This window comes from Platalea leucorodia (genome assembly GCF_965183815.1).
Source record: "Platalea leucorodia genome assembly, chromosome: 9".
Classification (NCBI taxonomy): Eukaryota; Metazoa; Chordata; class Aves; order Pelecaniformes; family Threskiornithidae; genus Platalea; species Platalea leucorodia.
This window is the reverse complement of record NC_138831.1, coordinates 14,186,029-14,202,297: the sequence shown is the minus strand read 5'-3', so window position 1 is coordinate 14,202,297 and position 16,269 is coordinate 14,186,029. Positions and strand designations below refer to the sequence as shown.

General features: G+C 43.8%; 1 protein-coding gene across 4 annotated transcripts in view; it reads right to left on the bottom strand.

The window, feature by feature from the left end:
* The window catches only part of ITPR1 (inositol 1,4,5-trisphosphate receptor type 1), a 186,530-nt gene that overhangs the window by 35,747 nt on the left and 134,514 nt on the right, over window positions 1–16,269 (bottom strand). For all 4 annotated transcript variants that reach the window (XM_082321383.1, XM_082321382.1, XM_082321385.1 and 1 more), the window contains 7 exons: window positions 13,335–13,515; window positions 12,458–12,711; window positions 5,701–5,901; window positions 3,475–3,585; window positions 2,087–2,182; window positions 1,247–1,369; window positions 160–264 (listed from right to left, as the gene is read on the bottom strand). In XM_082321383.1, coding sequence (XP_082177509.1) covers window positions 160–264; window positions 1,247–1,369; window positions 2,087–2,182; window positions 3,475–3,585; window positions 5,701–5,901; window positions 12,458–12,711; window positions 13,335–13,515 — 1,071 coding nt within the window. The remainder of the gene's footprint in view (window positions 1–159; window positions 265–1,246; window positions 1,370–2,086; window positions 2,183–3,474; window positions 3,586–5,700; window positions 5,902–12,457; window positions 12,712–13,334; window positions 13,516–16,269) is intronic.

Genomic DNA, 16,269 nt, shown 5'->3' with positions numbered 1-16,269 from the left:
GTCAAAGATGACAGTCCACACACAGGTAGTCAGTTCAATCAAAATATCATGTATAATGTAACTGGTGTTTTAACTCCACCGTTTCTCTTCCAAGCAGCTCTTTCCGCAGCAGATCATTTCTCCCCACACACCTCCCAGCAGCCACCGGTTTCCCTTTACCTCAATCTGTGCCGTGTGCTTGGCATAAAACTCCAGAGCCTCGTCTCCCTCTATCTGACCTCCCGGCTTCAGCATGTTCTGCAGCTCTTTGTTATGACGAGCCAACTGAAATAAAGGAATGCAAAGGGAGTGGGAGACACCAGATGTCTCTCTATGATATTAAATTTCTGATTTTTGGCATAAAAAAAGAAATAGTACACAGTCAGCTGCTAAGAAAGGGCAAAGTTGACAGAAGGCTTGTTCTATTCCAACCAGACACCCCGCAGCTCTATTTTGGGAGCAAGTCGGAGTGATTCAAATATGTATTTTTTTTAATATCCGTGTTGTACTCCTCTTTTACCCATCCTCTCCCACCCTTTGCCTGACTTGGGAAACTTTTTGAACATTCGCATTCGGTCTATCCTTCTACACCCACCCTAATTCAAAGGAAGAGAAAATTTGCATCAATTGAAAAGCAGATGCACAGAGCACGGCTCCAAAAATGCTTCTGGATGCTCTAGATTCATTTTACGGCATAATGATGGTTTTTCTTCTCAGATGCTAAAGGAACAAGAAGTCTCTAATGGAGTGATATATGTAGCATCAATATCTTAAGTAGATCTAGATATATTCCCCCCTGCCTTGGTCTTTTACCTTTCAAACACCACATTGTATCAATACAATGAACCTGACTGGCTCCAACATAGAGAGCATGTGGCAAGAACCATAAAAGCAGAGCGAGATTTCTGCTTACGATTTAAGTGATCTGTGGGTAGACTTTCTTTGGGAGTATAAAGTAACCTTTGATACAGCTGAAAAATAATATATGGCTCCCCAGTACTGCCAAGAACATGAATCATGTGTCTTCAGAAACTTGGTCAAGAGCCTGCCTGCTTGCCATTATAAAAGAAAAATCCCAAATTTTTCCTATATTATAGAATTTTATTTTCTGATTCTTTAAGGATTGGAATTTGCTCTGATAAAAAGAGAATGTGCAGCAAGTTTATCTCACAGGTGAGCCATTAAAACAATTTCAGGGAAAAGCAGACCTCTTGCTATTCACAGTTCGTGACACTCAGTGCTACAAAAGCCGTAGGTGAAATTCTACCTGATGAGCTAATATATAAATGTTGTGTCCCACGTTCCTCGGAGATGCCGCAAGATCTTCCCCATTTTCTCCATCTTCGAATTCTATTTCTCCTTGCAGATAAGCCTTCTTTATCACTTCCACCTAGAAAGACAGACACAGGCCAATGAAGAGACAGCTCAGGCTGAGGGCTGAAGCCTGCTAAGGCCAGTATACATTTGCCACTCTTACAGAAGCCAAAGGGAACTGGGCATATACATTCAAGAGGAAGGTCAGTGGGCTTCTCAACATCCAGGATAAAACAGGAGACCTGAACTCGGCACTTTCAGCCCAGCTCATCAACACAAGCAGCTAAACTTCACGTTCACCTCTAGGTAATATATTCTGGGCCACCCTCGCAGCACGGTGCCTCACGTTGTGACCTCTGGCACGCGCCATAGCTACGTGCACCAAGACGAGCTGACAGTGTTTCAGCTGTACTTTGAATGTCCTGTTTGTGTTTTCACCAGTTAATATATTAACCAGCCCAAAAGCCTGCCATGGTCTACTGAACAGCTTTTAGGTCACAAGAAATTTTTGTTTCCTCTGTCTCTTGTGCAAATGGCTTCTACACGTGGATTCCGAAGCCTCAGACGACGCTCCTCCCCTGCCTTACCCAGGATGTTGAATGCCTCCTCCGCAGCATTCGGTGTGGCTTCCCTAATTGCTCATGCTGTCCTTGAAAGGTCTTCCAACTGCCAGTGATCCATGCACAGACCTCTTGCAGCACGCCTAGGGTGGACGTGGCCACCCCAGTTTCCCCAGTGCTGCTGTACCTGGCTTGAAGGGAGTCAGGAGCTTCGGAGTGATCCAGGGACTCACCAGCTCTTTGGGCCTCATGTTGTAGAGAATCCTCTCTGCGTTTTCGCTGTCATGCCTGCTCTCCATGATCGCCAAGAGCAGTTTTGAAGCATTGTTCTGAAGGGAGGGAAGAACACCACCAATCACTGCCACAAGTCAAAAAACAAGGGTACCCAGCTTGAGTGCTATGATCCCTGCTGCCCAGAAGGGCTTGAGATACCTGGTTTCTACAAATACAAGCTGCAGGCAAGGCAGAGCCTCCCAGCCAGCCTACTGCAGGACTCCTACAGCCTCACCTTGCCAAGCACTCCCTCTCCTCTAATTATTGAGATATACGACTTAGTAGTATTTTTTACCAGTTTATTTCCCAAACCCTACTTATTGGGGGCCATCAAATTAACCCAAGTTAAGGTTCAGATTTCTGAAACACCGAGATTTCAAGCTTGTATTGTTTTGTTTTAAAGATACTGCAGCAGTACTACAAGCTCTCAAGTCCAAAATGGTGCAGCTCAGCTTTAACCAAGATACTGTTGATTAAATCAAAGGACAGCCAAGGCTGAAGACACAGACGTGCTTCGCTGCTTTTAACTGAAAATTATTCTGCGACCTGCTCATGCCAAGAAATAGAGGGAGGAAATGGGAAACTACCACAAGGCACCAGACTACTTTAATACGAACAATTAAGATTAAAATCCATCATGACTGACAACAAAAACCAATAAAAGTATTTAATTTTGAAGTATAATACTAATTGAGTCTAAAAGCATTTTTTATTTAGAATAAAAAAACCCTCACATTACCCATAATAATGGTGTGAGTCGGCAACGGAAAGCAACTAGACATTGCACTAGAAGACAGGACAATAAGTCAGAAAGGAAATATTTCTAAAACATATGCTGAAGCCCAAGTGCTCTGTGACTACCATTGCTAGAAGACAACCTGCTAGTGTATTTTGAAACCAGCACCAGGGCTAATTATTTCAGCATTAATATGAACACCCCTAAAAAATTCTTGATAATTAAACATCAACTAATTAAACAACATCAATAAAGTATTAGGAAACTAGATGTAGCATGAGAAATTTTACTTCCATTGTATATGCAAAAGCTTACCAACAACACAAAGGTTTTCATTGGCTTTAAATTTTTAACAGGAAATTATTTCAGGATTCCTCAGCTTATCTTGACTGCTGGCATCCCCCCTCATCTGGAAACTGGTGGCTCCATGTTATCATTTAGAAGATGAAATACCTGCGATAAACAAGCTTTGGGCACTGCCTCTAGCTCGCTGATGCATATAGTTTTTTGGCACTTATGAATATTGGGATATAATAAACACCCACGTAATTCCAACAATAAAATTATGTTTCATCTTACTGTTAATGTGGATCGCACAAAATATTCACTTGCCTTCAGTTCCAACACAAGGTCCATCCTCTTCTTTCCCAAAGGGTTGATGTCATTGAGAATTAATGCTGTGATGATGTCAATACCGTTGGACTCGTGAGTAGCAATGCAGTTCTGTCCAAAGAAAATTCATCAAACTTCACTAATAGTCTACACTAAAAATGCAGCCTAGGCTGGTGACCTGGCCAGAACAGAAGAGTCACCTCTTTCATCACCTCGTAAGCTGTTCGAGATGGATAACTGAACAGAAAACTCCAGTCAGTGGAATAACAAAATATTAAGGCATTTTGTTTCAAGCTTTTCCTGTCATCAGCCATGGCACGTCCTACTGAAACCACCCAGCGTCAGGAAGCAGAAAGCAACACAGTTGATAAATGAAGCATTTACACGCCAAAGCGCCCAGGCTGAATACATAGCTAAGGAATAACACTGTTTTACTAAGATTAGGAAGAGTTTTCTTTATTTTGGATGTGCCAATTAACACCTGCTTCAGCCCTGTCTAACCAAAGAATGCGAATTTCCATAACCACCTTGCTTCCCCTTTAACCCTGCTTTTATAATGCTCTATAACTAAAATGTACAAACCAACAATAGCTTGCTGGCTTCAAAATCCAAAGCCCTGCTCTGTCGTCAAGCTCCACTGTGAAGATCCATACCTATATCTAAAGGTTGTTATTCCACCTGATCCGTAGAACAGAGAGAAGCTGTCCGTTATGAACTGACCTGTACAGCCTCATGCATTCTCTCCCATAGATACAATTTCATCTGAACATCAGTGACCCCCACTATGCTTTGTTTAGCTTTGCTGTAAACTACATTTGAGCGCACAAAGAAAAGGCACTTCAAAGGACAGATATTCCTGAAGACTTTTTGAAAAGTCATGTTCCAGTCTTTCCGTACCATACTACAGTTCAAATAGTATGCAAATGGAGAAAATAAGCAGATATTCATGTTTGTAAGTGCAGAGGTTTGCTTGTTAGAAGGGTGACACCCACCCTGGAACACAGGACTTGCCAGGTCATGCCAGCCCACTGGGAACCGTGTTCTCCAACACACACACGGAGCACGTGTTATTTGTTGAGTCAATGCCACAGAGTAGCCGGAGTTTGGAAAACTACTTCAGGGTAGCTATCTCCTGGGTATGGTTTACTCCAGACCTTCAGACTTCATTTGACTCATTGAAACAGTTACAGCAAGTCACATTCAGATCAAAGGCAGAAGAAATGGGCCTGACTAATCAGGAATGCTGCTCTAAAACACGGCTGTACAACCTGCGGGAAGGTGAAGCGGAAAAGCATGGCCGAGCAGTACAGCTGCCCCTGCCCTCTGATCCTTCCCGCTGGAGCAAACTGCAGTTCTTGAGCACCTAAAAACTCCTGCTTATGCAAACAAAGTATCTTCCCATATTCCTTCATAATTATTTGACCTTTGAGGCACAGAGCAGACCAAGTCCAGCTGTGGGTCAGCACTGCTTTATTCGATAGGATTATTGTCATTATTCAGCTATGCCTTCCCTGTAACATGGTTACTTAAACCTCCATGCTTGCTTTAGAACAGTTAATCCTGCTTGGAGCAGAACATACCGCTGACAGCAAGTATGGTTTGGTGGGAGCTGGACAGAGGCTGCCTCAGCCCCTCCACCCCAGACACTTGGCGGTCCTCACCAACACGTAACGCTTGCTCGCTGGGAACCACCACTACATCCCCGTGCAAGCGCACCGACAGTCGGCAGTGACACGCACCCGGTTCTACACATAAGACTATGTCTGAAAACAACCTCAACATGGTTATCGCCTTCATTAACAAAGCTACAGAGCTCAACCTTCTCCCATTGGGTTGGGGGGACCACATTTCTGGCCTCCTTTACAACAGGCAACAGAGCTTGGTTTTAGCAATATTTTTACTACCAAGTATTTCAAGTACAAAAATTCCCCACTCTTCCCTGTCTGTCAAGTCTAATAACACAACATAAATCCTAGGAAAGCAGAAAAATCTCTACTGCTTTGAGTGGTTCAACTCCTCAGAGAACAACTCCTCGAGAAAGAGAAGTTGATCATTATGAGTTTATTAGGAAAAATAAAAACCCCAAAACCAATTTGTCAGGCAAGTAAAGGGAGCAGCATTGTAAGACAACACAAGTCTAGCAGACTGAGAGCCCAAGCCCAGCAGAGCACATGCTGCGGGTGTAGGGAGAAAGGGTGATGCTTTTCACAGCTATGGATGTATTACCTGGTTCTCGTGGCAAGGCCCCTGACAGTATTCGGTCAAACTTTCCAGCGTCTGGTTGATCAGCGCTACGTTTTTCTCATTTATATACAGGCCAAGAAGTCCAAGTCCACCAGTTGTGCTTCCACAGATACAGTCCAGAAACTGCAGCGTCTCACACACCAAGTTGTAGTTTGTCTTATTGTTCTGGCAGCGAAGGAAATTCTGCGGGGAAAGTGTCAAAGCCAGGAGGGGGAAGGAGAAAAAAAAAATATACAAACTGATGCTTGGATCATAACATTTTATTAAGTTCATCGACCCACAATCGCACTGCATGGTATATTGCTCTAATTTCACTGAAGCCTGGACAAGCAAGCAATTTAAGCCTCTTTCAGGGCTTGCTTGCAATGCGCTGCTCTCTTGAGCAGCTTGTTGGCTTCAAATTTTATAGAAGACAAGCAGCAATAACAGAGTGCATCCATTAGAGCACTGAAACCCAACACGGAATAGGCCATTCACTGTGGATCAGAAAGCTCTCCTGAGCCTGGAAGCTTTCCTTCTAGCCTACCTGCTATATTTCACTGCTAACCATCCCTCAAGGCTCTCTCCTCCCAAGACCTTTCTCCAAGACAGAAGCAGCAATTCCCTGGCTCTGCCTTCACAGCAGCACCACCTGCACAAGCGGCAAGGAGGCACCTGACTGCATGCCTTGAAGGAAGGCGTCTTGAAATGCAATTCTCTCAATTGCATTTCTTCCCACATAATTATTGTAATCCCTGCTTGAAACTGCTGATTAGGAGCAGCTCCTCTAATGAAATCCTAGATTTAGCAGCATGGATTAAACATGTTTCCTCTCTCCTGTATTCCAAAGGAAAAAAAAACAAACCCAACCAAAACAAAGGACAATTATTGAAAAACAATTTCCCAGTGACTCAGATGCTGTTTGTCAGTGTGTTTCCAGCAGTGCGCTGTAGAAACGGATAGCCACTACCACTTTCTTTTCCTTGAAGTTTCAGCAGAAGAACTCCTATCTAGCTTAATTCTAGCAGGTTACAAAACACTTCACTTCAAAGGTGAAAAAACTGCTCAGACAAACAAGATGCATGGGACTATGGAACCAGCAAGGTCTTTTCTGCAGGCCTGCAGAGAAGCGCTGTTAACTGATTGCCTCTAGTGCCTGCGTCAGACTAATAAGTCTTTTAAGGCAAACAGACTGAGAAATTGCCAGATTCAATTGAAGGCTAAGCTAAAAAAGGAAAATGCTGTCTATGAATGCAGACTAAAGGTGACAGTGATTCAGCACATTTCAACTGATTGCTCATTTAGTATCCTGACTTTTGATTAACTTGTCAGAATGTAGAAAGGTTGATGCTACAGAAATCAGCGCTCGTGCCTTCCCTCCAGGAAAAAAGCAAAAATAATGGATAATACTGAAAGCGATGAAACAAAATGCTCCCCAGCTTCAGTACCGCATTTGTTCTGATTATAGCTAGGTTTATACCAGCCTTAGCTTCTTGATCCAAAGTCAATAAACACAAAGGAAAGTGGAGGAATGAGGCATAGGAGGCAGAAGGACAATGTTAGATGGCTAAACACGGGGAAGGAAAAAATTGTAGAAAACAAGACCCTGCTGCACTGTGAGAAACTGCCCCAGGGAATGGCTGTTGCCATCTCAGCCAGTATAGATTGAGCTCTTCAGTTCCTGTCATCCAGAGCATCTCACAGGCTATGAAGTGGGAACACAACTCTTCAATATTGAACATGCCACCCTATAACTTTCAGTGGGAATGAACCTGAGATACCATCCACGAGACCCTGTGTTCAGAATAAAGAGCTATAGTTGCAGATTCAGCTAGAACATATGAAAAATATGCAGCTTGTGGGATCTTGAGGAGAAAAGGGGGAAAAAAGCATTCATACTGCCTAACTTTAAGGATCATATATACTCACTTGAGAGAGAAATACTTTCCGATGGGATGAAGTGCACTCGAAGTCAGGCAGTCTTTAAACTCCTACCTTTGTGAATAACCTTCTGGAGATACTTAGCTGACTTCACGCTACTATCCATTTTTAGGGAGCCCAGTCCTCCCCATTTCTGGAATACATGACTAGATAGGGCTACACTTGCAAAGGCAGCATCTGCAGCCAGTTCTTAACACCTCTACAGCATGTCGGGGTGTTGGAGACTTTGCTTCCCAGTACATAGCCTAAAGGCAAGTACCCTTTAGAGAAAACACGATGACTAAAAATAAAATTGGCTACTTTCAGAACAGTAGCTTGGTTTGTTCAAGCAGGGATGAACACAGAATCCTTGGAAGAAACAGTACTACCACTTAAGTGGGTAATTCCCCCAAAAGCCTAAATGTTTTCTTTGGACAGTCTTTGCTTTAGCAGAAATCTGATCCCTAGTTGGAAAAACTTCGTAAAGAAAGAACATAAATAAGAAGAAAGTCTTAGTAAAGAGATATTTTTAGATGATCAGATTTTTCTTTACAAGCCATCAGGTAAGGCAAGGCGTTTTTCACTGAATACAGGCTTGCTCTTTGGTCTTACAAAGTTAATTCTCACACACACTTCTTGCCTAAAACTTGACGAGCTAAACCAGCTCATTCTCTGCATACAGTAGTACTGCTCCGCTAGCCAAATTATTGAATCACTCCCCTGCAGCATGCAGAGCTTTACTGTTCTTTATTACCTAGGCTATGTTTCCAGGGATTATGAATAAAAGAAACAGTCAAATCCAATGTTAACAGTTGTATCAATTCCTGCTTTTTCTGCACAAAGCAGTATTTAACCTACTGACTTAGACCTTTAATCTGAGCATGACTGGCTAGCATATGACTACAATATTTTTATTTCACAGAAATAAATCACTTGATAAGAAAAAAAATAATTGGAATACTACGTTTTTCCCATGAAGATGGAAGTTTTAAGTGTAACGCTGGAGCAGCATGCTTGGCTCTGTGGAAGGCTGCTGGGTATCACCTTCCCAGATGTTGACTCCGGAGGGAGGGCACTGCTCCCTGTCCTGCCGGGAATCCCCGCTCCTCTCCTCCCCTCCAGCCAGCACAGCTTTTTCTTGCTTCCAGCAAAGCGTTCCCTGGATGCTTCACTCAGCTTGTCACGAGCTTCAGTTCTCGTGACTGATTCTGTAGTACACAGGGACGTCTTCATTCAGAAAAGAGGCAGTACAGAAAAGACCTCCTAAGGAAACTGGTGGGGCTGTAGCCCAGCCAAAGCAGACCAGGCGACAGGCTGGCTACAGCATTTCAGAGGCGTGACAGCTTTGCTTCCAAGGCTGAGCTCTTGCGCAGAATCAAGGGTCAGACCTAGTGCAAGTTTAATAAGAGCCCCCAAGTATCTGTGTGCTGAGAGAAAACAGAGATATCAAGAGTACTCCGCAGCAAAACCTGATGCATTCAGCCTGAAGTGGGTAACAAAACATACTTAAGCATCCACCTGTTTGTTCCAGCCCTTGTATTAATTTGAAGAAGATATTGCAACTCCTCCTCCAGACCCACAGAGTAAGCTGGAGGGGGACTGTGTGCAATGCGGAACAAACTGCAGTTTTATCTGCAAAGGGAACGACTGAGTGATGCAAAAGGCAGGGTATTGCAATTCCCTAAGCCATTTCACAAAGACTTCCTCCTCCTTTAAAGCACATATCGACTTTTACAGCCGTGACTTGCATTTTCCTGTTTTTGCACAACATCAGGCTAGTCGTAATTGCTAACGGCTTGTAAAACACTTGGTTTGACAAACCTACAACTGCACTGGGCAGGCGATTCCCATTCACTTCTATTTCAAATCAAATTTATGCAATTTTGGAAGACACACAGCTTCCAGAATAGGTCTGTCTTATTCCTTGAAGCAGTGAGTCCATTGGCAATATTGATAAGGAGTTCAGTTACAATGTACTAGTTGCAGGCACAAAGATTTTGAAGCTTCAGACACTCCGGCCTCCCCTTCAGGGCTGAAGGAGAAAGGCAAGCATCAAGGCAGGCAAGCAGCAAGAGGGTTATATTTGAAAAATTGTTCCTCTCACTTTTTTTTTTTTAACCTTTTTTTCCCAGAGCTGAATGCAACTACCTGCTGTTTGGGGAATTTAATTGTTCAGGATAGCGAACAGCTCAGGCCAAGATTCTGCGTTGGCTTGAATTCAGTTTTGCTCCTATAGCTTTCAGTGCCTAGCCAAAGACAGCAGCAGCAAAGGATCATGTGCGTGCGGTTTGGACTGCTGCCACATAAAACTGCCGTTCTACTTGTCTCCGACATCGCTAACGGCATGAAAATTGTTTGACAAAACAAAGATCAAATAGTTTTTTGAAAAAATTAGGAGAAACCCTGATGTACGTAACCCCAGCACCTATAAAATGCTAAAAGAATTACATGTTCATAGCACAGGCACATTACCATACGGATTTGATTTCACATATTGCCAGCAGCAGGGCATTCGAGTTCAGCGGAAGTGATTTGGCAGGTCTGAAAAGCACTCACGCAGGGTCCTACACTGCTGGCGTGCCGTACAACAATATGCAATCACGGCAATTATTCCTCCTTTATGAGGGCATTTAGTGCATTGTACTGTGTCTCACTAGCTCCTCGCTTGCATTCAATTCTAATCCAGCAGCAGTGGTTACACTGAACAAAAATCATTTTAATTGCAGTCCATTTGTAAGCAAAAATCTTATCTCCTGCGGAGGCACGCGCTAGGTAAGATTACTAACATACAAGTTCTGGGCTCACTATTTAAAATGATACAAACACATCCCAGAGTATCACAGGACAGCTGAGGCTGGCAGGGACCTTTGGAGACTGTCTAGTCCAACCCCCCTCGTCCTGTCATGGGGCACTACCGAGCAGAGCCTGGCTCCATCCTCTTCATGTACCCCCTCAGGTATTTACACACACGGCTGAGATATCCCGAGCCTTCTCCTCTCCAGCCTGACCTCTCCCAGTTCTTTCTGTCTCTCCTTGCCCATCAGATGCTCCAGTCCCTTAGTCATCTTTGAGACTCCTTGCTGGACTCGGGAGCCCAGGACTGGACCCCGCACTCCACAGGTGGCCTGGGGCATCCTGCGAAGCACTGTGGACTTGTGTATGACCAGCTTGTTTAAATGGTTCCTAACCCAATTCTCTTCCACAAAGGGTAAGTCTTCCTTGTTCCAGACCTCCCTCTGATCTCAGGGACCTAGGGTTTGTGAAGGCCAGTCTTACCAGTAAAGAACAAGGTGAAGGTGGCATTGAGCACCTTGGCCTTCTCTATGTCCTTTATCACCAGGGCCTCTGCCCCATTAGCAGCAGACCCATGCTCTCCCTACTCTCCTCCTGCTGTGAATACAACCTAGAAACCCTTCTTGTTGCCCTTCATGTCCCCACAAGATTCAACTCCAGCTGAGGCTTTCCTGATAGCGTCCCCATGTGTTCAACTCTATGCACATGAACAGATCCATGAAAACCCATGAGAATCTGTTCACTGGAAAGCGAGCATATGCTTGAGGGCTGCTGGAACCAAGGTCCCAATGCTCTCTTATTTTCCTACATGACTTTTTTTTTTTTTCTTTGCTTCCCCTCTCAAAAGTAGATCAGTAACTTCACAGCAGAACACCTGCTTGCTTTAAGTATATACTTTTAAAAAGCCACATCAAGTGTTGATCCCACCACCTTTTATATACATTGAAAAGACCACTGAACACTGGATAACTAGACTTCCCTGTATTTATCATAGAATTACTAAGGTTGAAAAGGACCTCTGAGATCATTGAGCCCAACCTGTTAACCTAACTGCCTGGTTCACCTCTAAACCATGTCCCTAAGCACCACATCCACACGTTTTTTAAATACTTCCAGGGACTGTGATTGTACCACTTCCCTGGGCAGTCTGTTCCAACGCCAAACCACTCTCTCCATGAAGAAATTTTTCCTAATGTCTAATCTAAACCTCCCCTGGCACAACTTGAGCCCATTTCCTCTTGTCCTATTGCTTGTTACTTGGGAGAAGAGACCAACCCCCACCTCACTACAGCCTCCTTTCAGGTAGTTGCAGAGAGCACGAAGGTCTCCCCTCAGCCTCCTTTTCTCCAGGCGAAACAACCCCAGCTCCCTCAGCCACTCCTCATAAGACTTGTGCTCCAGACCCTTCACCAGCTTCATTGCCCTTCTTTGGACACGCTCCAGCACCTCCATGTCCTTCTTGTAGGGAGGGGCCCAAAACTGAACACAGTACTCGAGGTGCAGCCTCACCAGTGCCGAGTACAGGGGCACCATCACCTCCCTGGTCCTGCTGGCCACGCTATTCCTGACACAAGCCAGGATGCCATTGGCCCTCTTGGCCACCTGAGCACACTGCTGGCTCATGTTCAGCCGGCTGTCAACCAACACCCCCAGGTCCTTTTCTGCCAGGCAGCTCTCCAGCCACTCCTCCCCCAGCCTGTAGCGTTGCATGGGGTTGTTGTGACCCAAGCGCAGGACCCGGCACTGAGCCTTGTTGAACCTCATACAAATGGCCTCAGCCCATCGATCCAGCCTGTCCAGGTCCCTCTGTAGGACCTTCCTACCCTCCAGGAGATCGACACTTCCACCCAGCTTGGTGTTGTCTGCAAACTTACTGAGGGTGCACTCAATCCCCCCATTTGTCCAGCAAGGTATGAATACTTGTTTTGGACTATCCTCAAGGCCAAAGAAAATAGTCATGTATCAATTTAAAAAGGCATGGGATTAGCGAGATCGATATGACTGCACGAGGCGACATGAGCACACCTGCTGAGGAACCAGGCTGTACCTGCAAATCCCGATTGTGGTTTTCACAGAGCAGCTGCAAGAACCGGAGAATGGGTTGCATTATTGAGATCACAGCACTCATCTCCAGGTCATCTTTGCTCTTGTCTGCCGCAGACTGCGCTCCTTCTCCTGCCGAATAATGGTCATCAGGATCAGCCTCCCTCCGGTAAGTGTTGTAAGCCTTTCTTGTAGCTGCAGAGGCCTCCAGTAACTGATCTCGCACCTCCTCGGTAATTTGGGTCATAGGCTCTCTCACTAAAACACACAAGAACAGATCTTCCTAGGGCAAACTGAATAAAGGGGACCACAAAATCTATTCACACATTTCCCATTACAGTTTCACACGCAGGCCAGCTATTCATCATCAGTTCTTTTGGTAAGTATGTTTAGTGTGATGTGAGGGTCTCGAGTTTAAAGGATATCATGTCACTCTCTTTGCACCTCCTATGCGAACCATATTAAAGTTATAAATTTTGGTATTAATTGGTTAGGGCACACACATCTAGCACTATCAGGAGTTATGATAAAAGGACCTGCTGTAGAAGAATATTAGGATTTCTCCACTTATTGTTAGAGAAGGCACTGACCACAACCCACAGTCCAGGGTCGTTACTACGGATCAGATTTGGGCAGCTTGTCACGATAGACAAGGTGGCAGAGTCTCATCTCAGAAATACTTTTCATCATTTCAATAGCACAATCTCACAAATGGATGAAGAGGGGATGAAGCTCTTGAAATCCTGAGCCAGGGCACCACTGATCTCTGAACTTTGCTCTGTGGGATCAGAGATCAGAGCATTATTGCATCAATTGAAATGAGTTCAAAACACAGCATTTTACTCCCTTGTCACTTCAGAAATGGAACAACTGGGGATTACCTCTTTTCCTGCTCGGTACATCTCTGTCTGAGTCTTCATCTTTCTTTTTATTTCCTAAGTCACTAGTATTGACTGTGACAGTAGCCTTGATTTCTTGCTGTGCCACTTTCATGCGATCATAAAAAACCTTAAAGAACTTTTCAGATTTCTTATCTTCCGTCAGTCGGCAGAAGAACGAATGCTACAAGAGAAAATGGAACAGGATCTATATCTTCATACACAGGTTTGAATACAGATTATTTCACCTTTCTGCTCTGCATGATATCCTGAAGGAGTGGGAGGTTAATTAGTTTTCAGTAAACCGAAACCTCGAGCAATGGAAACTCATACTTTATTGTTAAGGAAGCCCAAGTGTCTCAGCTATGTTAACTCCCTTATTAACAACTTCCAAATACATTTTTAAAGAGAAGTGAGTACAATAAATCACACTAGCCCTAATACATTTAGGCAGCACACTTCTCTCTCAACAATGGAATGAAGGTAAGTACAATGAATTAAGGTAAGGGAAGGACAATGGAATTATAGATAATTTGATTCTCAGTTCAGAAACAAAAGAGTATGAGCAAAATACAGAGGAAAAAGAACTGTCCTGCCTTCCCGCCCTGAAATCAAAGGAACTGTGACTCATAACATGCAATAGTCAATGTTAATCACAGTCCAAAAATGTACAAACAGGGCAATGTAATGAGGGATATTTCGTGCTAAGTTTCCATTGCCCTGTCTGCAGCAGACTTCTTAAACCTCCTTTTAATTCCTACTCTAATATATCTTTAAGTGACAGACAAACTCAAAGCATTGACTACTTTTAAAAAGGTTTATTAATGTTCTTCTGCCCATATGTGCATAGAGACAGAAAGTTCTTCCCAAAATTGAGGAGAATACAAATCATGTACAGGTCAAAAAGGAGCCAACACAGTGAGTGATCAGACAATTCTTGATGAAACCAATATGCTGTTACATAAATCAGGACCAGAGCTTAAACACGACTGAAGGATGAACTTGTAAGTGGGTCACCTTATGCAGAGTTATTATGAAATTAGTTAGTATTCTGCAGCGGCACACGATCCAACAGCTTTACATGATGAATAGGAATGAAGCCTGATTTATTGAAAAAACAAATTAAAATGGGAATAGCAATATATCCTGCCCGCTTTCCTGCGAAGCGGAGCACACAAGGCCGTCTCTGGTATGCCTGCCTTTGATCACTCCCAAGCAGCTGCAGTCAGAACAGCGCTGAATGACTTTGAAACACTAATAAAGTTGCGTCTTTGATTACAGACAGAGGAGCAGCGCTACTATTTAAAGAAGTTGGTCAATATTCACATGAGATATCCCTCCCACCATTGCAATACCTTCTACCTGCCCAGAGCATCTCAGGTAAACTCTTAAAGAGTTCGTTCTTACTTCTAGTGATTAACAGAAAGGAGGGAAAGGAGAAGAACCCAGGACGGGCATCTCACGTCCGCAAAGCCAGCCACGCTGGTACCTTCTCCTGACATCCATTCAAACAGTCTAGTAAACCAGACGTGCCAGAGCACTGCAAGAGATGCCTTCTACCAAAAGTCGTTGCAACAGAAACTGTGCTGGGCCCTGTGGCGTGACACAAGGTGATTTGGGTGCCCAATTCGTTTAATAGTATTTGCAGAATTAGTCTGTAATCCAATACTTTATATCAAGAATTTTCATGTTTTCTCATAAAACATACCCAAATAAAAACATCCTTTGTCTGAATGACAGTTTGCTTATCCAGTTATTTTGTTTATTCTAAACTGGTTCTTTGGCCTGACCAGACTTAATGGACAGAATACCATCAAATTACAATCACAATGAAGAGATGCATGGATATGGTTTCCCTGAGCTGCTGACCAGCAACCAAACCCAGGGCTGGGTTATTTAGACAGCCAACCCTCTGGAGTCTCTTACTTGGTGGCTACAAGCACAGACAGAGGAAGAGTTTGCATCTAAGTTGCATCTTGAAAATTTTACTCTACCGGTATTACACAATGACCATACCAATAATAATACTTTACAGATAAACCAGCATAAACTATCGGTTCTAGAAAGGGTAACCGTTTTCTGAAAAATAACACAATTTGCTCATCAGGCGAGCAATGGTTGTCACCTGGCTGCACATCTCAAGAGCCTATACAGGAGGAGTTTCCCCATGATGCAGCAGCAGTGAAGGAAAAGCTTTTTTTAATGAACCACACTGCAGAAATACCTTGTATGCGAGTAATTGTTAATTGCTGACAGGCTTGATTTTTGTCGTCTTTTCAAGCTTCTTAACTGACTTTCCACTGCACTTCAGAGAAAAAAAACAAATGAAACAAACATTTCCAGTAAAGCTTTCTTGTGTGTGCTGTGCATACGTTCAATGGTTGTCACAAAATGATTGTTTCAGTTTAGGTGAGGATGCCTAACACCTTCACACATATGAATTAACCACATGCCAGCTATCAAAGATACGGTATTTTAAGAGGTGTGATCTTGCAAGTTGCACTTGAGCAGGTAATTGGTGGTGATAATTATGACAGAAATCCTAAAATTTATTTACAGATATAGCTTCAAAACAAAAACTGGAAAAGTCTCCTTTTTTAAAATGGAAATAGAGTTGCCATTTTAGAGTAACATATGGCAGGGTCCTGGCTTGCACACAGACATCATACAACCACAAGCAAGACCGCTGAAAGAGCAAGTGTGCTATAGGAGAGCAGCCTGGAACAAAGCGAACAGCAAACCTCTGCTCATACGCGTTTTTGAAGAATAGTGCTTTTAACATACCACTGACACGGAAGCATTTGACAACAGCCGTTCCTTTGAGGGCCCCCTAACGAAACTGATGCAAACCCAAAACCCATGTGTCTTGTCAGCAAGAGTGCCCTGCCCCACCGTGCCCGAGCAGAGAAGCCCGGGCTGGCTCCTCATCCCCCAGACA